Raw genomic sequence first — 25,425 nt, forward strand, 5'->3', positions numbered from 1 at the left:
ATCCATACATTTCTGGCACCGTCTTAGGAAACTCTGATTCACACGCGTAAGTTCATCGTCCATAATTGAGGCTATTTCTTGTATGGTTTCAAATTTACCATTTTTGTAGCCCACCATACTGAGCTCTTCGAAACCCCAGCTTTTTGCCAAGTTGTCTTAAGGATTTTGTAGGTGTATGTTCTAATCTTTCTGCGATTTCGTTTACTTTTTCCCTGTTAAGTACAAGTTTCTTTTGAAGAACCAGTTCCTCTCCATTTGTTTACGAGTTCCCGCATGGTCTATGTGGAGGGCTTACACCTGGAAATCGTGTTATAAATCGCCTAACGACTTCCCTGCAAGACTCTGTTTTAACATAAATATCGTACATAAATACCCTTTCCTCTACCGTGTACACATGTGGAGGCATTATGAGAATTATACCCCGAAGTAACACTTCGCAACTCGAGAACAGTTGGAGCGCCAGATCAACACTTACTACCTGTTCTAAGCATGGACCTGAACTGTGAAGTGTGGGCATTCCCGTGCTGTTGCTGCGCTGTGTGATGGGAAGCGATGAGTCAACGGGAGGAAAATAAGCTGGGCGCACCTGCCGGCAACCAATGAGAAAAACTCACTGTAGTATTGCACTCCATTTTCTAATATCGACACATTTTTTCAGGAAATGTATTTCCAGAATTCCTATAGTTTCAGGACTACTTGGGCCGATGAATGTTACAAAAAATACGAAAGATATAAAATCAAAATAACTTCTAAACAAGAGAAAAGATGGTGTTCAAATCTCATTGTAAAGAGGAAGGGCCAATATATCTAGTACAAATAATCTAACCTCAGCATGATGGTAATGGGAAATGGAATAGTGCCGCCATCTAAAGGAACTGAAACTGCTCTTCTCTATGGCCAATAATGCTGATGATGATGATGCTTGTTGTTTTAAGGGGCCTAACATCGAAGGTCATTGGCCCTTGGCCAATAATTAGTGTAGCTCTGCCCTCTGGCATAATAGCACATTGTGCGATGTGTAAAAGGGCTTTTTTTTTTTTTTTGCTAGGGGCTTTACGTCGCACCGACACAGATAGGTCTTATGGCGACGAAAAGGGCTTTTTAGGAGTGTGTCAATGTTAAGACAGCTGACCATTGTGAAGCAAGTTCCAAGCTACTGAAGACATAATGATGGAAAATTTCAAATCTGTACTAACTAGATACTTCATTTTGACAACATCCATCATGTGTTCAGCATTCTACGCCAAAACCTGCAGCCGTGACCCCAGCACTGTGCTGTTCAATTCTTTCTTTCTTTCTTTAAGTAGCTGATTCCAAATTGAAAGTTTTGAAAAACTTTGCCAATTTCAACAACACATCTCTCAATTAGTGTGTCAAAAAATGACACTTGTGCCTGTGATCTTGCGAACCTGGCAAGTGGTCAAAAATTATTTAGATGAAGGTCAGTAATCATCACCAAAAATACAGCTTCTGATGGAGGTAACTAACTAAAATTCAGGAAACTCAATCGTAAGATTACCAGTGTTTCACCTCAGTGCGACATGGGCTCATCAGTTCTATACCACACCTTCCCAAAACATGGGCTGGCTAGCACCCTGGTAGCGACATCACAACACGCTATATGTTAAATAGAATGCAATGCCTACATACTAAGGAGAAATACAGGGTCTTCTTTTTTTTTTTTTTTAGCTCGTTCCACAGCATCACTCAGAGCACTCAGTCGCCAGCTGGTATAATGCGCACTTTTCCTCTCCACTACTCACACTTATAGAAATCCATTTCTAGTGAAACTATTAGTCTAAAACCTACCTGGCATTACATTTGATGTTCAAAATGTTGTCCCTCAGCTATCAAACATGCCTGCTAGTAAATAGGTTTGCAGACACTCGGCGAATCTCAGCTCGTGTGATGTTCGAAATAACTTGTATAATGTTCTCTTGTAGTCCTCCTCTTGTGTGAGGGTTGTTCATATACACTTTTCCCTTCAGCATCCCCCACAGGTAATAATCACAGGGATTTAAATCAGGAGATCTAGGGGGGATAATTAACCACACGATCTTTGAAAAGTTCCCTATTACCTCCATAGATCGATTAGCAGTGTATGCCGTCGCATAATCTTGCATAAAGTAACCATTACTCCTTTCTTCTTCCGTCAGCTCTTGAAAGAATGATCTGAGAATGAGGTCTATGTATCGATCAGCATTTACTGTTTTGTGGAAAAATATAGTCCCTATAATTCTGCGAGCACTTATTGCGCACCAAACTCCTATTTTTACATCATGAAGTGGATGGACATGCAGCTGGTGGGGATTTTCTGCACACCAGTAGCGATTGTTTTGACTATTTACATAGCCACTTAAGTGTAGCCATACTTCCTCACTATAAAATAAAAGTTCTGGGTCAACACGCCCGTCGTGAACTGACTGAAGCAACCAGTTACAATACCAAACCCTAGCGAAACTGTCAGGTCCTCTTAAATATTGGGCAGGGTTTGTACGGTTTTGCTTTTAACGGTTTTGTTGCTTTGTGGGCAGAAGATAATGACATATTAGCTTGTACGGCGATACGCATCAGGGATTTTGTTGGAGTTCTTTCCAAGAGAGCTCCTATTTCGTCAAGCTTTTCCTCTGTTAAAACGGTTCGTCTCCTGCATGATTTCTTGTTAAAAATGGACCCAGTAGTGCAAAACTTTACTAATTTATGTACCGTACTCATATGGGGAGCGAGGATGCCAGGAAATTTGCAAATGAATCGAAAGCGGCATTCTGTATAAGAAGAATGCTTTGCATAGCCCAACACAATGAATACATGCTGTTCTACTGTATACATCACTTTTTAAACACACGATTAGTATTCCTACAGAAACGACGCTATTTTAAAGCGAACACATTGAACACTCTACCAATACCGCAGATGAACTGAACTATTGCTGTGAAGCAATGGGTATCGCTACTGTACTGCATTAGATCATCTTAGGCGGTCATGAAGCAATATATTTCTCAGCAAACGAGTCACCCGGCCGTGCTATCGCCTTCTGTGCATGTTCCCAGACACACAGAATAAGTTATAAAAAAAGACCCTGTATATCTCCACTTGCTATATATGTCCTTCCGGGCTAACATGACCTAAAATATGGCTTCCAAATAAAGTAACTAAATAAAATTCAGGAAATTCAATTTCACCCCAGTGTGGCATCCAATTGATGAGAAAAATGGGATGAAATTTTGTTATATAGCAGCTCTAAGTGCATAATTGTGTTATCTTTTATAATCATCAAATGAAATGTACCTGAAGATGGTCCAAAGGACTGAAACATGTTCTATCAAGAATTTTTTTAACAAATGTTCATTTTCTAATTAAACTGTAAAATATATTAGTATTGACTAGCTGGACAAATAAATAATAAGATTTACAGGAATGATTTCACACTCAAGAAACAGCAAGGCTTCGCCGATTTTCCAACTGTTAGTAGTAGTCGGTCGAGCATAGGCGTGGTAGCAAAATACAGACTATTACACGGGGCCGGCAGGGAACTCCTCTTTTCTGTCTGGTGGAACATCATTTTTAAAATCTGCCAATGTCAAGTTCTCTTCAGGACTTTGTTCTTTCAATCCACAGCTACATTAAGATTCTTCTAGAACATGGTTGTTCACTATCACTTTACGAGTGCTGTTTCCCGGTACCCCGGATCCCATCAACATGTTACAAGTTTGTATAACAATTGCAGCTGCTCAGGGTGACATAGGTTTAACACCTATATTTTTCTAAAGATATCAGTTGAACATTTAAGATTTTAGTGTATTTCTCATTATTTTACGCGTGTCTTGTGATACTGTCATATTTTACAATGGCATCTTTGTTCACACATTTATTTATTCAGTGTTTCTGAGACAATGGATGGAATATTCGACAAATTTTCAATTTCAATGCAACACAGTGCACTATATTTAACCCTAGAACTGGCAATGTTAAATCTTGTAGTGGCAGCCATATTTACTTGTCTAAATACAATACAAAATATCCGCAAGATATGAAATAAATCTACGGAGTTTTATATATCTACGTAAAGCTAATACACTGAAGATTGTCGTGGTGAAACGAAATTGCATATATGTATTGACTTAAAAAATGTTCAAAAAGTGCAATTCCTAAATTCAAAATAATAATAAAATTTTCGATCATATGTACACAAAACTGGAACATGTCACAAACAAAATGAGATAGGTACAGATTGTCAATAATGTACCTGTAATGCACTAGCAAAGGTTTCATCACTCTGAGAGATATATTCTTGAAAATATTAGGGAAAATGTACTGGCATGCAATCATTTGGAGGTGTGCCCTTAGACCATGTTGTTATGATAGGTTGCTTTATGTGAGGTTCGACATCATTTTCACTTTGCAATATTGGATGCGAAGAAATAGCTAATAAACTTTCTAAATCTGACTCTGAATCTGTCGGCTCATTCTCAACAACCGCAAAGTAGAATTCGTCACTTTCATCTCATTACAAATTTCGCACTACTTCTAGTAATTTTCTGTGATGATTAGTCACACACTGTATTAAAAATGCATAAAATCAATCAAATAACAATTATATACAGAAGTAAATAACTTGCATCAAATGGAAACTACAAAATAAATTGAAATAGAATAGCAAAGTGAAGCCCATGATGGTTAGTTTACAAACACTACAGCAATGGCGCTCCAACGATGATAGGAAAATTGCACGCATTTATTTCTGTGAAATTGTGCCCATAAAGGTTGTAAATATGTATGAAACTGAACTCATAACTGCTGAGGACATCGTCAACGACAACAAGTGGACTGCCATGGCATCTGATGAAGAAACGAGGAAATTACATACTGAAATACAAACATGTTGAATATTCAACACCTGCCAGTTCTAGGGTTAAATTCATATGTGGATATTTTATCATTTAAGATATATGTAGCCGAAGATTCCCAAAAGAGGGACAAAACATGCATTTTAACATCGCTTGTTATCTTTGGTGATTTTGTACTGAAAGGTAAAAAAAGGTAAACTCGTGTCCTCATCCCGAGGTGGCGCAGCTCTTTTCAGGCACACCCCCATTGGAGGTGAGCTGCATGTACCATTTCAACCACATACCAGCCCTCCTGCCAGTCTTAAATTCCTGACAGTACAGGGAATCGAACCCGGGCCCCCGAGGACGGCAGCTAATAACACCAACCGTTACGCTACGGAGGCGGACTACTGAAAGGTGAAACTGATACATCTCTTAAAAAGTGACCTCAGTCTTTAACAAATTTTTCTGCTTGTTCAACGGCAATTGGAATGATTGGGCCGATTGCAGAAACGGCATTTAGACGATGTCTACGGTTAAACAATGCCTAAGTATGGCTGCCGATTTGCAGAGACGTTATTTATCACTTAGACAGTGTCTAAAACCGATGTTCAACCGGTCATGTTTAAACACTGCCGAGAGCACTGTTTAACCTCAAACGACAGGAGTGAATCACAGTCAGAGGTTATGTACCGTGAAATATGTAATTTGTATTACCATGTTGAGACGATTTCGGGAAGAAAGGTTAGTCCGACGGCCCCTCTGTGGGTCGCCCGCTGCTAAATCGCAGCAATTCATTTAACATGCACGGGGAGATAATCATAAAATAAGGTTTCGCTTTACGAGAGACTTGTTTCTTGAGACTGACAAAGTGACAGTCCGGTAACTGTCAACTTGAATGCAATTCTCGGCAATTGATATATTTTATTATATACCTGGGGTAATTTCCATGGAATTATAGGTCGCTTCGACTACATACATACCAGAATAACGTGTCCCGATCGTCTGAGGGCTGTCACATACATCAACCGGGAGAGATTCACTTATATTTACTGCCAAGTAAACACACATAATAGTGAAAACTAAAATGTAGGTTGTATGGGATTTTTATATATATAATCGCATAGGTTTTCGGCAACTGTCAGATAGGAAAAGGCAAGTGGTGGTGATTATCATTTAAAGAGGACTGGGGAAGAACAGCCGTGGCCATAATAACAGCCCTAGTATTTGCCTGGTGTAAAAATAGGGAAACTACGGAAAACAATCTTCACGGCTGCCGATGATGCGTTTCGAATCTACGATCTCCAGAATGCAAGCTACATCTATATGGCCCGTACAACACACTCGGTTACACATTACTATTGCTTCATCTTCTCTTCGTCGAAGCTACTGTATTTATGAGTACATTACACTCACTGTAACAACGCTATAATGAAAGCTACACTTCTCCGTACGGTGGCATGTCGCTTCAGTGTCGATAATATTATGAGATTTAATTTGCACCAAAAGCGATACTCTTATCTGCGGGCAAGTCATGCTCAGCCATATTTGAGTAATGTGTAGGAAGACAAACAGCTGACTGGCGTTCGGCGCGCGCACCGACGAATTTCATTGGTTGCGACAAGCAAAGAGTTGCATGAAAGATACTTCTGTCTCCATTTTCAAACCAAAATTGAAACTTTAAGGGATGTCTAGTTAAACATCGACTGAACATTCTTTATGCAATGGAAGATCGTGAATGATTTAGACGTTGTTTAGGTAGACGATGTCTAAGACTTAAAACTAGTCATCGTTTCTGCAATCGGCCCATTTTGTCTCTCACACAGGTGACCCACTGAATCATAGCTTCTTCAAGGGAAATTGTTTTAAGTCTTTTCTGCTGCGGTGTAAATCATGATTCATCTACTGCCAGGCCAATCTTGTCTTTATCTTTGAGTATTACAGATACAGTCCAACCTCAATATCTCAGACCTCCATCACTCAAATTTTCAGTATCTCGAAGTAACTTAAATTTCCCAGACAAATTTCCCAGCCGTTTGTCCTATTCTTCATGTGTATTCATTTCTTTATTACTTGAAATTTGGTTTCACTAATTTCTCAAAGCAAACATTTCCTCCCTTGAATCAAAAAAATACTCTACCTCGAATTTTGTGCAACATTAACTGTGTAACACGGTATTTGTGGTTTTTAAGGAAGAGTTAACAAATAAAGGTTTACAGTGATGCTGGGAGCTAATATGACGGGAACTGAAAAACTAAAACTTCTAGTGATCGGAAAACCGGAGAAGCTGTGCTGTTTCTCGGGTTTGAATGAATACCGATCTGGTATGAAAGCAACCCCTGAAGTCACGGATGACAAGCTCCATTTATGAATCTCGGTTGCGTGGTATTGACGAGAAGTATCAACGTGAAGGGAGGAAAGGTTAATCAAAATAAACAGAAGAGACTAACGGATTTTTTTTCCAAAGGTGTTAACGGAGGTATGTTTCTTGATTCACTACTGTGCCTTTTAAAAAGTTACTATAATAAGGCTTATAATTAAAGTGATGGTGTAAAAGAGAGTTTATTCTTATATTTTTGAGTACTGTTAAAAGTGATGTATGCAGTATAAGCCCGTAGATACATGTGATTCAGTTATGTGCTATACGTGCTATGTGCTATATGGAGGAAGAGAAATGAACATGATGTTATTTGCAGATGATATTGTGATTTGGGGAGAAGACGACAGGAAGATTCAAGAACAGTTGAATGTGGTGAATGGGAAGATCAAAGAATGTGGATTGAAAATAAGTGTAGAAAAGAGTAAAACTCTTGTTATGACTAGAGGGGAGAAAGAAGGGAAAGGTCAGATTAGACTTGCAGACAAGCCCCTGGAAGTAGTGGAAATGTTTAAATACCTGGGGAGTGAATTAATGGAGAATGCTCGACTGGATGCTGAGATTAGTAAAAGGATTCAAGCTGGAAGTTGTTTCTATCATAGTGTAAGAAACATGTTATGGGACAAAGATGTGCCAACGGAAGCAAAGGATACTATGTACAAGATGTATTACGTACCCATAACAAATTACGGAGCAGAAACTTGGACAATGACAAAGAAGGATGAGAGTCGAATACAGGCAGCCGAAATGAAGTTCTTGAGGAGTATGATACAGAAGAGTAGAAGAGACAAAATAAGGAATGAGAAAATCCGGGAAGAAATTGGAGTGGAAGAATAGAATGATAGAATAGAGAAGAGCCGACTATGATGGTTTGGGCACATAAAGCGAATGAGCTACAAAAGTATCCCAAAAAAGGTGAAGGAAATGCAAATCCAAGGAAGGAGAGGCTGTGGACGACCATGATTGAGATGGAAGGATACCATCCAACACAGCATTATAGAAAGAAACCTGGACTGGGACACAGTGTTGGAGGAGGAATGGTGGAAAGACCGAAGAAAGTGGAGAGGAACCATATTTGCCCCTACCCGGCTACAGCTGAAAAAAGGGAAATGATGATGATGATGATGATGATGATGTGCTCAAAAACAATATTCTCTGTATCTCAAAATTTCAATAACTTGAAATAAAATCTAGCTCCCGAGGTGATTTGAGATATTGAGGTTCCACTGTAGTCTGCTGGGAAGAATTCTATACTCAGCTGCAATATCCTTTCTCTGCTTCACTAATCACTCAAACTTTCTCACCGAGGCTTAAGCATTTCACTTTATGTTTCTCCACTCTTTACACTTGCAGGGCAGGAAGCAGACACTGAATGACACGTAACACATGCTGCAAGTTTTCCTGGTGTTGACGTAATGCAGGGAGATGGCACATTGAGCCCTTATCATACTTTCACTTCTTGTCTCAGCTGCCTATGGTCAACACACCACGGGTGGAGAGAGAAGCTGCTGTGTAAACATAGTGAGGTCGGCCAGGAAGGTGTATGGTAGTACGTTCGGGACCAATAACTAACACACACACCATAAACGTTGTACTGCACAGTTATTGCTGTGCAAAATTTGAGGAAGGAAGGGAGGAATTGTTTGCTTAGAGAAATCAAGACATCCGTGTAACAGAATTTTGAGTAATACAGAAGTAATACAGAATGCAACATAAAAATACAGGACCACCAAGTTGAAGTAGTACATCAATTCAGTTATTTAGGAAGCGTAATCGCTAGTAATAACAGAGCTGAGATAGAAATAACAAACAGAGTAACCAAAGGCTCTAACTTTTACAGCATTGTTAGACACCTACTATGGGATCAGAAAGTCCCACAAAGAACAAAAATGACCCTGTACAAGTCATATTTCATTCCTATCCTTACATATTCTCTGGAAACCTGCACACTAACATCAAAGGATTATAGTAGGATTCAAGCCTGTGAAATGAAATTTCTTAGAACTGCCCTCCAAAAGACCCGACTTGATCATGTGAAAAATGATGAGATCCGATCTAACCTAGGTCTAAATGAATCGATGGAGGAAAGACTTAGGTCATCTAGACTTAAATGGTTTGGGCATGTTAAACGAATGAATAGCACAAGGTTACCATGTGCTTATTTGGAAGAGAATAACAGGTAGAAGACCAGCTGGAAGACCAAGAAGAAGATGGATGGACCAACTGAGGGAAGACGTGGAGAGAAGAGGATGGAATTGGGAAACTGTCTTGGACAACGAAATGTTTTTGAATAGGCAACTTTGGAAGACGCTCGCTTTCAAACACCCTACCCGGCTCGCTGGAAGGGCAAACCGATGATGACAGAAGTAAATACATGTGAAGAATAGGACAGACGGCTGGGAAATTGAAGTTACTTCAAGATATTGAAAATCTGAGTAATGAACGTTCGGTTTATGAAAGTTCGACTACAGATAAACAACAATGTTATCTGTCTCATGCTTATAGTAAATAGATACACAGACCTATGGTTTTCCTTTTAGCATTTAAAGACTAGGTAAACAACTGATAGGGAAGCTGCCACCTGGGCGACAGCCCTAAATGTTGATCAGTAGTGATTAATATACTGATCATTTTCAAATAAAAGAATAAATGTACCTGATGTACGATTAAGGGGAGGTAGGAGAGCTCTCAGTATTGGTAAGAGTTCCGTTGTCAGCTTCAGAAAATATGGTCTCCATACTCTACGACACTCTTGGACTTCTTGGCCTTATCCATGATTTCAAACTCTATTTCAACACATTCCTTTCCCCTCAAAGTTCACATAATGAACTTGTGACTTCCTTGCTGTAGTGCAATGTTGGCAACTGACTAACCCCAATGCTACAGAAATTAATTTTACTATGCTACCTTCAGCATAAAATTAGAACTACCTATGGGTAAGAAGCCAGCTATGATAGTTCACTTGCTGACTTCGCGGTTAATATGAGAAGCACAAGAGAAAGTGTCTATGCCAGTACAGCATTTTTTCAGGTTATTTTACTTAATTAATTAATTAATTAATTAATTAATTTCAGAGAGAGGCTCGTCTAATTCTACATCTGAAGAAAAGTCTTAGTGGCAGTACTTACCGTAACTTACATCACAAAATATAGCAATATGGCAATATAGCACAACGGTTAACAAAATACAATTCTTCTCTAAAAGTGGCAATATTCTGGAGTGCTTTTCTAAAATTTAGAGAATCATAACTCCTACAATACCTACCCAAACTCTATGAAAACCGGCAACATACAAACAGTTACATACAAGAATTCAGAGAAAAAATTCACTGATTTTGTAGGATAAACATTTAGGTTCTAGGTGACATTTTATGGTATTCGATTGAACTTTTGATCGATACAGTACATACATGAAGATGTAAATATGCAACATACACAACAAATAAGGCAGTGTTGTTCCCTACCTGAAAGGCAGAATTCCCTCGAGAGCTTGCGTGATGGTGGGAGCGTTGGCCAGAGCAAACCCCTTCCCCAGTAGTGCTGAGTTGCTGTTGTACACCTGTTGAGCCACTTCCTCCACAAGGTCCAAGTCTTCTTCCATTTCTTCAACTGTAAACACCAAAAGACTTCTTGGATAATTCGTCCAAAACAAAACTACCTACATATTGTACAACATGCAGAGTGCAATAAGTCTACACATGCCCATCAAAATATAGGAAACTAAGGAGGAGGACAGAGAATATACAAAATATAAATACACTGTTGTGCAAAACTTAAGGACGAAAGTAATTTTTGGATGTTGTGTCAATGCCAAGTAACATAGCTCGCTGAGACTTGAACTGTACATAGGAAGAACTGCTACAGTATGGTGCGGTAGGCAACTGAAAGGAATATGCGCGATGAGACAAACTGAAATGACACTTTTACGCAGAGAAAAATACATTACATGTAAGTCATGATGGTCCAGAAGTGACATGGTTCTTAAAAGGGTGTGTGATCACCATGGACAGCGATGCATGCTCTGCAAATGTGTTCCCATGCTGGCCACAAGACTGGTAAGTTCTTGTGGTAGGGCGCTCCATTCCTCCACCAGCGCGGTTGACAACTGCTGGATGGTTGTTGGTGCATGTGGACACACTGCAATACGTCTGCCCGACAGGTCCCACATGTGCTCAATGGGATTCAAGTCGGAGGAATGGGCAGGCAAGAGAATTCGCCGAATATCCTCTCGTTCCAAGAGCTCCTCCACCTGCGCTGTTCAATGTGGTCGTGCACTGTCATCCATACATTTGGATGACTTCACACGGGGAAGAATCATCGGGAAACTGGAAGAAGGATGAAGTGTTACGAGTCTAGCCCAGGCATTTGGTATTGCTCACAGCATTGTTTCATATGCATGGAGAGCATTCCGAACCACAGGCATTGCTGCCCCGAAGAAGGAGAGGGGGTCGACCACCAGGGTCGAATGCACCCCTGAAAAGACATACATAATGAAGGAGTGCACTGTCACAATAATGTTGACCGGTGAATGTACACCGTTCGAAGATTTGGAGGTCGGTACACCCATGCAACATTATGCCTCCCCACCAAGTGTTATACTTGGACCACCAAAATGATCATGTTCGACAGTGTTCCTGAGTGCATTACATGTTCCCACCTCTCGTCAAATGAGGGTACATCACTACTCAGCCTCAATCTGCTCTTATCTGAGAAGAGCACGCAATCTCACTCCTCGTTGGTCCAGACCTGATGCAAACGGTGCCACCGATGTGCGGGTGTCAATCGAACACAACATAATGGTCGTCGGGCAAACAGACCATTCTCATGCAGTTGTCGTGCCACTGTGGAGTGAGAGACTGGGTGCCTTGCAGTCTTGTTAAATGTGGTTGCAATTGCACCAGCTGTTTGATATGAGTCTCTTCTTGCCTTTTACACAATGTAGCGGTCATCTGCTGCTGTAGTTGACCATGGTCGACCCCCTCTTCTCCTTCAGGGCAGCAATGCCTGTGGTTCGGAATGCTCTCCATGCATATGAAACAATGCTGTGAGCAATACCAAATGCCTGGGCTAGACTCGTAACACTTCATCCTTCTTCCAGTTTCCCGATGATTCTTCCCCGTATGAAGTCATCCAAATGTTGTCTCCAGGCCATGTTGTAATGAATGACACCACCGCAGTACACTGTAACACTTGCTGATTGACTCACACTGTCTTGTCCCATTCCTTCAACTGCTTAGTTTTGTGGAGCCAGATCCATTCGGTACTATAGTCGTGCTGACCTCACGCAGGTTTCTATGCACGTGTGGGAGACTTCTGGCAAATTGTTACTGATGATGATGATGATGATGCTTGTTGTTTAAAGGAGCCTAACATCTAAGTCATCGGCCCTTAATGGTACAAGATGAGACAAAATGGAATTACAAATTAAAAGTACAAAATCCTCCACTGACCAGAATTCAAAACGTGAGGACGAAGAATGAATGGATTGATATGAATTTAAAACAATCAGTGGATCCTACCCACAATGCCTCACATTCACAGAAACTGACTGACCAAGAGACTGCGCCTACAGCATAACACTGAATCGATGATGCTTGTAGTCTAAAGGGGTCCAAAATCCAAGTCATCGGCCTCTCATAATGGTACTTATCGCTAGGAAAGTAGAACCATGGTATTTGTCATGTTGCGGTACTAATCAAAAGTAGTGTAGACTCGTGGCATTCCACACAGTTTCGGACATTGCGGCGCCATTTACAGGCAACACAAACCTATGGGGTTCATCGCATACGTGTACTAACCACAGGGACCCACACTATCCCGTAGTGTTCCTCATATAGTGGGTACTAACCATAGGCAAGCCAGAACCATGGTGTCCGCTCACCCATGCTGTTGCTCCTAAAGTGGTACTAATCACAGGTACTGTAAAAGCCGATAACGCACTCTGTTGCTACTAATCACAAACCTATTTGGTACCTAACATAGTGGTACTGCGTGCAAGTAAAAGCGATCCAGGGTGTTCCCCGCGTGGTGGTACTAATCACAAGTAGTTTCATGGTTCTAATACAATCATCCTCTGGTCGCCCCTTACGACAAGCAGGGGATACCGTGGGTGTATTATTCGTCTGGGTCTGCCACCCGGGACGCGCCACGTGGGAGTATGACCTCTCCCTCTGCTACGCCAGCATAGTAGGTTCGTGGTGATTTCACCACCTTAGCTACCGCGAGCCGTAAAAAATCCCATGGTACGACAGCCCTTGAAGGGCCTTGGCCTACCAAGCGACTGCTGTTCAGCCTGAAGGCCTGAAGATTATGAGGTGTCGTGTGGTCAGCACGAGAAATCCTCACGGCTGTTAATCTTGGCTTTCTAGACCGGGGCCGTTTTCTCACCGTCAGATAGCCCCTCACTTCTAATCGTGTAGGCTAAGTGGACCTCGAACCAGCCTTCTGATCCAGGTAAAAATCCCTGACCTGGCCGGGAATTGAACCCGGGACCTTCATTCATTTCCACTGGCTTTATCTATTTCGTCCTTACGTTTTGCACAGGAGTGTATGACATGATGGAATGGTTATAGAGAACAAAGAAAATAGAGAAAAAGATAAAACAAAACTTACTTATGCCGAGATGTCTCAGTCATTTTTTGTGTCTGAATTCCCCTGGCTTCTCTCCTGATCCCAACATTATTATGATTGCAAGCAAGTAATTAATTACGGTATGGCTGGCCATTTAGAAGCATGTAAATCCACTCCCCACCTTTTACTTTCCCCTCCCATCTTCATGTCCTTGCCATCCAAGCAAAAGTTTATGTCAGGCCCCTTTCCCCACCAATACAGGTAGGCAAGCCCACATCTGTTTGTAATTTGCGGTCAGCTATGTGTACTGAGATCTAGGTTTGCAAACAGGAAGCTGCACCCGTAAGTCTATTGATAAAGTAATTTTAATTTTAGTCTTCTTTTCATTTCAATCTTGTGAAGCTAATTTGGATTTTCTGTTTTATAATACATTGGATGAGTTGATTGTAATCTGGATTGCATTTTTTTAACAATTAAGAAGTTTTCATCCCATGCAAGGAGTAGAAATGGAGCCCCACGGCAAAATTGACTTTTTAACACTATTTTAACTTTTTTTTTTTTTTCAGTTTGCTTTATGTCACACAGACATAGATAGATCTTATGGCAATGTTGGGATAGAAAAAGGCTAGGAGTGTGGAAGAAGTGGCCTTAATTAAGGTACAGCCCAAGCATTTGCCTGGTGCAAAAATGGGAAACCATGGAAAACCTTCTTCGGGGTTCGAATCCAATATCTCCCCAATGGAAGCTCACAGCAGCTGTGACAAGAAATTGGACAACAGCTTTTTATTTACATCTACCTGTTGAAGTTTTTAAATTGTAATCTGTAATAGGAACGAGATGATCTTTATTGGAAGAATTACTTATAGCAACACTTTATTTGTAAGGTTTAAAAAAAGATAATGTTGAAGCATGTGATTTTGATCAAGTCCTCAAGATCTTTAGGAGATATTTTTTGCTGATGGAAATAATATACGGTGTTCTCAAAACATGTATGATTGGATAACATGCATTGAACAGGTTTTTTTGTATAGTACTGACAAGACGGAGTATACTTGCAGAAGATTGGAAAATAAACAAAGAAACTGGAAAGAGTATCCAACAAGCCAATGGGTTTTACCACGACCAACTACAATATTTAAAAAATGGCGTATGGCTTTTAGTGCCGGGAGTGTCCAAGGACATGTTCAGCTTGCCAGGTGCAGGTCTTTCGATTCGACGTCTGTAGATTTGTGATGAGGGTGAAATGATGATGAAGACGACACATACACCCAGCCCTAGTGCCAGTGAAATTAATCAATGATGGTTAAAATTCCCGACCCTGCCAGGAATCGAACCCGGGACCCCTGTGACCAAAGGCCAGCACGTTAACCATTTAGCCATGAAGCCGGACAACTACAATATATCAGACCTTAATGCAGCTATCGATATTAACTAAAATGGCATCACGATTGGTTTGTTCAAATGTAAACATGAGCATGTGTGAAGCACCAGTTTAGTTCTTTCTGTTGGTTTGGTTTGATTAGGAAATGTTAGTGTAGTGATGTATTTATTGAAATTTGGTTTTAAAACTATGTTGATATATTAGAATGTCCAATAACGGACCATTTATATTGGTATTATATTAGAATGTGTCGATCGTATTGTGTGCCTGAATGTAATTCATATTACAGCAGATCAAGTGTACTTAATGCATCGTGATGATTTTCTAGTAACAAATAATTTATTACGGTGCATTAAAACATTCAAGGGTAAATTGGTCAATATAAAGGATGTTTTCTGTGCACTTCATGAACTATTTTTTCTGGATAAGGCCAAAACTCTGTGTTGGTGTCTATCCTAGTACATATCTCAATTACTATACCTTTTGAGGTTTTTAAAACTGAGGTTATAGAAAGTGATAAAGCTAATTTATTTTATCTGTAAATGAATATTCTCTTTGTTAAATTAGAGGATAAGGTATCAACTGATAAACTGTCACTTACAGTATGTATTTACATTGCCAATGATTTGGGTGTTAAAGTGCTTTATACGAAAATTGCATATACCACCAGAGAACTTCAAATAAATTCTCCTATTGATTATCTGAAGTGAAACAGATGCAGTATAGCAGATTAGTGAATCATTATCAGAATCACTGTTTGAGAGAATTGAAATTCGTGACAAGGTTATGTTTCTAGTAAATTTCTTGAACGAGGAAGGCTATTATATTTAAAAGCGTATGGTAATAGAAAGGTCGTTGAAATAAATGTATTTCTAAAACGTGTATTGATTCATAGGAAGAAGAATTACGGTCTGGAATAATTTACCAAGGGTACTCTGTACTACATCTACACCAATTCGATAAATTACCATTCTTTGAAATCATTTAAGAAAAGACTACGTAAACAATTGATACATGAGCTGCCACTTGGACGACAGCCCTAAATTCAGATCATTGGTGATTGATTGAATTGAAACTGCCACATTTTGAAACACATCAGATATTCCGCCAGGACTGTTATTTTAGAATGCAATCCTATATTACCCATTTCCTGGACCATACTAGTTCATAGAAAAGACTTATATTTTGAATTGTCCACATATTGCTTATCTAAATATAGGCTTTTTCTAGATGGTATTGGTCTATTGTCCAAAGTAAAGTATTCTGTTCATTATTATTGACAACTTAGCAATTGAATACGATAATCAGAAGGTTATGTTTATGTATCACAGGCTTGTTTACATTTACCGATGCGTCGGCAACGTTGATTTTGTATTAAGATCTGATACTATTGTAGATGGTCTTGGTTTTACCGATGTGTAGAGAGGTACAGTGTGGAACCAGGACTTCCCAGTTGACATACGCAACAGGCACACGAACAACAAAAAAACATGATGAATTAAATTGAAATAATAAATAAGGTAGTTCAACCTATTCAATACAAATAAATACGAAATGTAGTGTTACATTCCTATTTAATTATAAGTGGAAGTAGTACTGGTTTCGACCCCAATCCGGGTCATCAACAGCCGAATAAAACGCATAGGTAAGAAAGAAACTAAAGATCAAGTCCCCATAAAAACAGTTGAAGAGGCAATATAAAACAACGGGGATAGGCACTGTAAAATTCAGAAGAAGGTAAGTCACTTAAAAGAAGCAAGGCGCAATCTTCTGAACAGCAGCATAGCACACGCACTTCAATTGAGCTACTCGTCTTTGGCTTCTGCATGATTTTGGATCTTCATATTTGTTGGATTGTGTTGTGACTTTGTGCCTGATAGTGTATGCAAGCTGGCTCATTTAACTGTTCTCTGCTTCTCGTAAACATTATGAGACAATGCCGAACTTTGCGTGTGCTATGCTGCTATCAACAAGTAAAATTAAAGAACCACCTAATCGATACTTTATTTTTTGCGTTGGGCAAAATTAAATATACATTATCACTCACAGAACAAGTTTCGACCACTTAGTGGTCATCATCAGCTGTATAAGGAAAACTTAGATGAAAAAGATTGGTTAATAAGCACACACTTTTGATCTGATATGGACTGACATATGCACTTTAACAGATGTAAGTCCTAATCGACATTAACTTTCTCTCTGAACTGTGCACCTTACGTGACGAACCAATGAGGTAGAATGAAGAGTGAATTGTAAGGTTACCTGAAGCTGGAGGTAACAAGAGATCCTTCTTCATAAGCGAGGCAGCACACATCCCTCCCAGGAAGGCAAGTTCAGTCTCCAAGTGTTTCAAGCCATCTCCAGAGGCAGCATGCCACTCGTAACCCACCACCAAGCAGCGGAACCCATAAAAACAAGCCTTCTCGTCCTTGACATAGTCGGATGCTGTCTCAAGGGAGAATATCACCTCATTACCTGAAAGGAAACAAAATGTTACGAATAATGCCTGGATGTTTATGACCTAAAAGAGTATTAAAATATGACAATAAATATGAATTCAAAATTTTTTGGTAAAATTTTCAAACTCTTCAAAATCTTGCCGCTGTTTAAATTAACATTATATTGAAAATATACTTTCAAAGTCTAGTACGTTTAATAATGAGAAATAAGTAATAATAGAATTTTTATTATATTCTGAATTTATTTAATTACTCAATCCAGAGGTAACTCTCGACTCTGCAGAGAATGAAATAAATGTCACATTTTGATCGGTGATCGTAAAGAATGGACGCAATCAGGAGAGTAAGTGCGGAGAATGTAAAAATTTATGTCTATGTGGACGATATGGCAACTGCGTCTTAGCTCAGGGAAGATCTACAAACAGCTTTTGATAGATTAGTGGAATGGACAGGTAGAAACGATTTACAGCTGAATGCAAGTAAAACAGTAGTCTTGACATTCAGACGAGGAGGGAAAATTGCATTGAAAGACACAATTTATTATAAGAGTGAGAGTTTATCAACGCCCGCCTCCTTTAAGTACCTGGGAATGACTCTAAAGGCCATGGGTACCACTTTCACGCTACATATAAATAGTAATAGTATGAATGAAATCAAGCATCTGCAGAGTCTCTCAGTGGATACAGCGATGAAGCTCTTTAAAGTGAAGATGTCACCAATAGTGAGTTATGGACTACATCTAATATGGGACCATCTTACCAAGAGTAATTTAAGAGATTTTGAGAAGACGAAAGCCGTTTACCCAAAGAAAGATATTCCCTTACAATTGGTATACGAAGTAAGAAGTAAGAGAAAGGTTTTTTATAGAGGACCTGCAAGAGTGGACGCTACTACAGTCCACACCTGTCTACAACAGTGTTCTACAAGAACTTCATTCAAAGAAAAATGAAATATGGAGCACGTTTTATACCATGGATGCTATGATGACTCAAGATTGGAAACAATCAAATTATGAGCTACGACATGTCATGACACGATTTGCGGTACATGGCTTCCATCACGGAATATGTGACAACACGAAACATCATGATCCGCAGGAGGATTGTATGTGTCGGCTGTGCAAGAATCGTTGTGATCGCTATCACCTCCAGGAATGTGGAAAAAGAGTGGTGTCCTTGACCAAATTTTGTAGCGACTAACACGGAGAACTACAATGGTATTCTAAGTGAACATTCATTCCATGTATTTATGTATATAACTATACCATGGCGTAAAATCAGACCCCTTATTGAAGAGAACCTCTTCGAAGAACAGTATGGATTCAGGAAGGGGAGATTAACAACTGATTTAATCTTTACAGTCCGTCAGTTAATGGAAAAATACTATGAACACAACCGAGATTTGTGGTTAGCCTTTCTGGATATCAAGAAAGCATTTGATGCAGTAAATAGAGAGAAGGTGTGGGAAGCACTGAAGAAAATTGGAATACAGGATGACATGATACACCGGATCAAGAATTTGTATGAAGATACCCGAAGTAAAGTCAAAACACCTGTAGGAATGACTGAAACCTTTGATATAAAATCTGGGTTAAGACAGGGTGGTGTTCTGTCTCCTCTTCTTTTCATCACTGTGATGAACGAGATTCAGAGAAAAGTTCACCAAACCATTGGAGGTAAGAAAATGAAAGTTATATTGTTCGCGGATGATATATGCTTGTGGGGAGACTCTAAAGAAGATCTTCAAGGACAAATAAACTCCTGGGCAGAATCTGCTAAAGAATATGGACTCATCTTCAGCCAAGAGAAAAGTGAGGTTATGGCCATGAAGAGATACGGGCAACCAATGGGACACATTGAAATGGAGGGGAAACAGCTACAGATGAATCATCAATTCAAATATCTTGGAAGTGTTATCTCTGATACTGGTTCTATAGATAAGGAAATTTCCCACAGAATTCAGGCAGGTAGCAACTTTTACAAAATAGTTAAAGACATAATATGGAACAAGAAAATACCAACAAAATGTAAGAGTCATATATGAAACCTATTACGTACCAATCCTGACCTATGGTTGCGAAACATGGACAATGAGAAACAAAGATGTTAGTAGAATACAGGCAGCAGAAATGAAATTTGTCCGTAGCATGATCGGCAAAACACGGAGGGACAGAGTCAGTAATGAGGAAATCCGCAAGCAGGCTCAAGTTGTAAGACTGCAGGACAAAATAACAGTGCAGCGACTGAGATGGTATGGACATACACGACGCATGGGTGATAACAGATTACCAAAAGAAATGTATGATCTAAAACTTGAAGACAAAAGACCAAGAGGGCGACCAAGACTCAGGTACAAGGACATGGTGAAGATTGACATCCAACAGAGAGGACATACTTTGGAAAGCATTGAAGAAGGAGAGAAGTTCAGGGACCGCAACTGGTGGAGAAGCCTCGTTTGCCGATCCATCGCTTAAGATGGAACGACGTGGGATATGTATGTATCTACTATCCCATGGCCATTGGCTGCATTAAATTAAATTAAAGAATTACAATAGCAAATTACATACATTTTAAAGTTTTCAAATAGGAACGATCTTCTATTTTCACGCAACACTGACTTGTAACGGGGAAAAGGCCGCTCAACATCACAGGATGTCATTGGGGCATATTTGAAATACATCAAATCATTAGAGTTCAACTGAGACTTACCTTTCTGTTGCTTTCTATGCATCTGTATCTTTCTATATAGCTTACCCTCCTAATTCACATAAAGATATTTTTTCAGAAAGAAAATTGTATGAAATTACAGAAAACAATTAGGAGATGTGAAAAATCCGTCTTTGAGACAACTGCAAGCAGGTATGCGAAAATGGAATAAAAAAGGATAAAAATATGGCAAAAATATAAAAATTTGTGGGGAAATATGACCATAATATGAAAAATTACTGGAAAATGACAAAAAACATTAAAAAAGCCAAAACATGACTTTATATGACCCACAAAAATGGCATGATTTCAGTCACCGTAGATAAAATCATGCTTAACTTGTATTTTCTATGGAAAGAATATAAAGAAAAGAAATATGATATGTCATAAACATCCAGGCCCTAGTTATGAATGCAAGAGAGTCCTGGAAACTTGACTCTTGTTAACTCGACATCTGTAGAAGTTTCTTGTCTTCCATAACGGATATACCATGAAAGTCTTTATTATTATTTTTTTTTTTTACAACAATTTGCTTTACGCCACACCAACACAGGTAGGTCTTATAGCAGGCCTTTCCAACTCGAGCACTTAGTGCTGGGGCGCACCAGAGCTGCACTCAGCAGCACGGTTCCCCTCCTTCCCCACGCAGTGGTCAGTGCATGCGTACGTAAGAGACAGTACATTCATTCTCATTCTCTCTGTGTGTGTCAATTCTCAGTAGAATCTATTCGATAGAACAGGCAGTGGAATAGTTGGTTTCACCTTCGCTAAAAATGTCGTTTAATTCTTCATGGGTGGATTCATATTTTGTTCTCAATACTGAAGGGAAAGCTCATTGTTTAATTTGTCATGTCATTTTAAGCGTAAGGTCTTCAACCGTGTGACGATACTACCACAATAAACATGTTTCCACCTGTGATGACATTGTTGGCGCAGCAAGAACCGAACAAATTGCTAAGTTAAAATCGGAATTACTAAGTTCTTTAGAGATACATAATAACTTACTCATTAGGAATTTATTGTTTTACATGCAATTTAGGAGATTGTTTTTCGTTTTTGGTTTTGTATTATTAAGAACTGTTTAGAATTAGACTTAGATGTGCTGCGAAGAAAACACACCGGGCGGGTTGGCGACGCGGTTAGGGACGCTCAGCTGTGTGAGTTTACATCCGGGAGATAGTGGGTTCGAACCCCACTGTCGGCAGCGCTGAAGATGGTTTTCCGTGGATTCCCATTTTCATACCAAGAAAATCCTGGGGCTGTTCCTTAATTAAGGCCATGGTCGCTTCCTTCCCATTCCTAGCCTTTTCCTATCCCATCATCGCCATAAGACCTATTGCAAAAAAGAACCCACAAAGATAATTATTTTAATTATTTTATCTCCCTGCCCCACAGATACTCGAACCCAACACTTTAGAAGGCACAGTTCGAGCACGTTATGGGCTATTGTTGCTCTGAAAATTGCAAACAACAAACCAGATGTTTTCAATTCTGAATTTAAATAAATGGAGAACTAGGACTTCTCTGTCTGATGCGAACTTAGAGGCTGTACTTAGAATTTCTACTGCCAAATCGATTGTCCCCATTATTGATAAATTAGTTGCCGCAAAACGATGTCAGCAATCGACTTAAACGCTAAATGTAGATTAAGGCAAGTGCAAAGTATGTACAGAATAAATTGTGTGTTTGTGTGTTCCCAGAACTGTCATAAATAATATTGTTTTCATAAGCTGCGCGCTGACTTGGCGACCTGTGGTTCTGCCTCTGCCACTTCCCCTCCTTCCCCCTCCTCCTCAACGGTGCTATAGCACAGCACCGGGGCTGCTGCTGGGGCCAGCCGGGGCCGCGGGAGCACCTCAGTTGGAATCGCTTGTCTTATAGCGATGATGGGATAGGAAAGGGCTAGAATACTGGATACGACCGCACTTAAGTGACTGCAGCTATCAAGCGCAGTTTTATTATTATTATTATTATTATTATTATTAATAAAAAATAATAATATTATTGAGGAAGCATCTATAAGTATATGTTGACATCACAGAATACAATTCTCAGCTTAACTTCATTTCTGTAAATACAGTACATCCTGTACTGTATAGAAACTCACCAGGTAAGACTATAGCTGTCTGTGGCCAGTTGGAAGGTCCTCTGCTGAACTTGTGTAACATCGGCCAGTAAGGAGCTGGTGTGGAGTCTATCTCTGGCTCCTCCACAGGGGCAGGACTGTTACCACCAACCACAGAGGGTGCTACGGTCACGGTGGGCGTGGCGGCGGAGGCAGCAGAGGCAACAGCAGCGGTAGACGATGGCCTGCGCAGGGATGTGGGAGGCTGGACGGCAGGAGCTAGACTGGGGATGAATAACTGTAGAGAGTCCTCGGCCTGTGCAGTGCTGCACTGAGGATCGAACTCTATGCATAGCCACTTGACGGTCTCTGGGAATGACACCCTAAAAATAAGTGACAACGAATCTCTATAAGTGAAGGCCATGCAGAAAATGGTATTAATAATGGTGAGAGTTATGAATGCTATACAATGAGGGAGCATACAAATCTCAAGTCATCTTTTATTTTCCCTTAAAAAAAAAAAAAAAAAAAAAAAAAAAAAAAAAAAAAAAAAAAACCCTGTACGTATACAAAGCTCCAATTGCTACACAAAGCAAGTCGACATGGTTCAACCAGGATGGAGAAGGTAACTAGTTCAACAGGTTGCAGAAGCTTCAACTCAAAAGATATATTTTGAATGGTTTAACCTCCTAAGCTACTGAGTAAATATACATACGTTTCACACCAATAGGGATGTTTCTAGGACTAGTCTAACCGGCTCAGTAAGAGATGAAAAGAATTGCCTGTCACCATTAGCTAGCACCTTCCTAGTTATAGAGCAACCACTCAACCTCTATGAACTCTGAAACGATACTCGTCGACATACAAAATCACACACCAAAGAGTAGCCATTTTGCATCTTAAGCAGATGGTCAAATGATTACCATAGTGACATGGTTAGCTGAAACATTCCACCACCAGATGTCATGAACATGCTGCCACTTGTGACTTATGTAAAGGCTCGCAGAGGCTATTTATTTATTTATTTATTTATTTATTTATTTATTTATTTATGTATTTATGTTTGTATCTATTTATTTATTCATGGATTGATTGATTGATTGATCGATCGATCGAATGATTGATTGATTGATTGACTGATTCATTCATTCATTCATTCATTCCTGACTTACATTTGTGGCGAAGTTAGAGCTCACGGCCCTCTCTTACACTTAACCACTTTAAACATAAAATTTTAAAATGTAAACATAAAAGTAAGACATAGTAATTCTACAAAGAAATAATACTATGAACAGACATACTAAAACTAAGTTACAAATCAGTATGGCAATTAGTGTGACAAAGCTAATTAATAATACTATAAAGAGGAAATATAGTAATAGTAAGAATAATGACTGAAGTGCATAATAGATGAAGAAACACAACATACACACAATGACTCACACAACTCAGTTATACGTTCCCAGGAAAACTTTCGGCAGGCAGATTTGAATTTATAATAGGAAGTAACGTGTCGAATGTTCGTTGGCAGTGTATTCCAGAGTCTCGATGCAGTAACTAAGAAGGAATGATAGTAGGAATTTGTTCGATTTAGTGGAATTTCAAGTAGGGAATGCTGCTTCTGGTAGTGGGAAGCTCGTTGACCACTCAACATGACTATGATAGAACTGCAGAGATTCTGTCCACTTATCAGAGTATTAGAACGGAGTGCATTATTAGAATGTGTATGGCTTGATAATCATATCTATGAACTGCCCGTTGCCTAGGCCATTCTGACCAAACTGCTAGGGCATGCTGGGACCAGTGGATGTGTGAGCGTACATACACTGAGCACAGGACACCCTCAACTCACCACCAGGAGAGAGACTGTCTAGTCTTCTAACAAGTATGAGCTACTTTCCAGGCACGTATAGCACCATAGTTACAGGGCCCTGTGTCTGCCCAAAGAATTTCCAGAAATACCGTTTACGAGTCCTGCCATCAACAATCAACCACCATCATTTCTGGTCATGGTGAACAACAAACCTACACAACTACGGACTGGGATCATGTTGTCTCTGGTGACAAAATAATCTAGGTTCTTTTTGTGCACCGCTGATGGTTGTATTCACGTCTGAAGGCCTCGTAGTGAGTGAAATTTATGCAGTGCTTAGTCCCAGTATGTCGATGGATATCATGCATAAGTCCACTCTGGGCTGTTATTTCAGTATGGATACATTTCTAGAGTTCCTAGTCTTTCTGCAAACTATAAAACGGCCAGTTTGAACTAATAATGTGACTCCCAGCAGGCCCTTTAATCAAATGATAGCAATTTTGATGTGTCATTTAGTTACAAGTTTGGATGTGTTGTTCGGACTTCATCAATGTTTTAAGTTAAGGTCGTAAATGTTGGCACACCGAAGTGTTTAATTTATTATTGGTTATATGTGTGCATATGTCTTCCAATTGTAGCGTGGCTGAAGATGACCCAATATATATGGGGTCGAAACTAGTTCCAGTTTTATAAGACAATATACAAGCTTATGGTATTGAATAGGTGGACCCTTTTTTTTTGCTAGTTGCTCTACGTCGCACCGACACAGATAGATCTTATGGCGACGACGGGACAGGAAAGGGCTAGGAGTGGGAAGGAAGCGGCCATGGCCTTAATTAAGGTACAGCCCCAGCATTCGTTTGGTGTGAAAATAGGAAACCACAGGAAACCATCTTCAGGGCTGCTGACAGTGGGGTTCGAACCTACTATCTCCCAAATACTGGATACTGGCCGCACTTAAGTGACTGCAGCTATCGAGCTTGGACCCTTCTCTACCCTTTGGTAGTAAAGCAAGTTGTAAAAAAATCATTTTCAAGTATAATATGTTATTAAATGTTTTCCTTTTTCAGGAGTTTCTTAGTTTTATTTATCCTCCATTACTTTTGACAAACTGAAGAACCTCACAGTTATACTGTAGATTAACTAAGTTGAAACTAAAAAGAAAAGGCTTTAAAAAAAAAAAAATAGATATATGCAAGTCAGTCTTCGTAATGCTTCAAAGGGGCTCCT

At 39.7% G+C, this 25,425-nt stretch overlaps 1 protein-coding gene across 1 annotated transcript in view; it reads right to left on the minus strand.

The window, feature by feature from the left end:
• hiw (highwire) overlaps positions 1-25,425 on the minus strand; it is an 815,007-nt gene that overhangs the window by 626,004 nt on the left and 163,578 nt on the right. The window contains exons 32-35 of the mRNA XM_068229800.1: positions 22,615-22,765; positions 22,425-22,524; positions 17,416-17,628; positions 10,667-10,811 (exon numbers count right to left, since the gene is read on the minus strand). Coding sequence (XP_068085901.1) covers positions 10,667-10,811; positions 17,416-17,628; positions 22,425-22,524; positions 22,615-22,765 — 609 coding nt within the window. The remainder of the gene's footprint in view (positions 1-10,666; positions 10,812-17,415; positions 17,629-22,424; positions 22,525-22,614; positions 22,766-25,425) is intronic.

The sequence above is a fragment of the Anabrus simplex genome, chromosome 12 (genome assembly GCF_040414725.1).
Source record: "Anabrus simplex isolate iqAnaSimp1 chromosome 12, ASM4041472v1, whole genome shotgun sequence".
In the NCBI taxonomy this organism is placed as follows: Eukaryota; Metazoa; Arthropoda; class Insecta; order Orthoptera; family Tettigoniidae; genus Anabrus; species Anabrus simplex.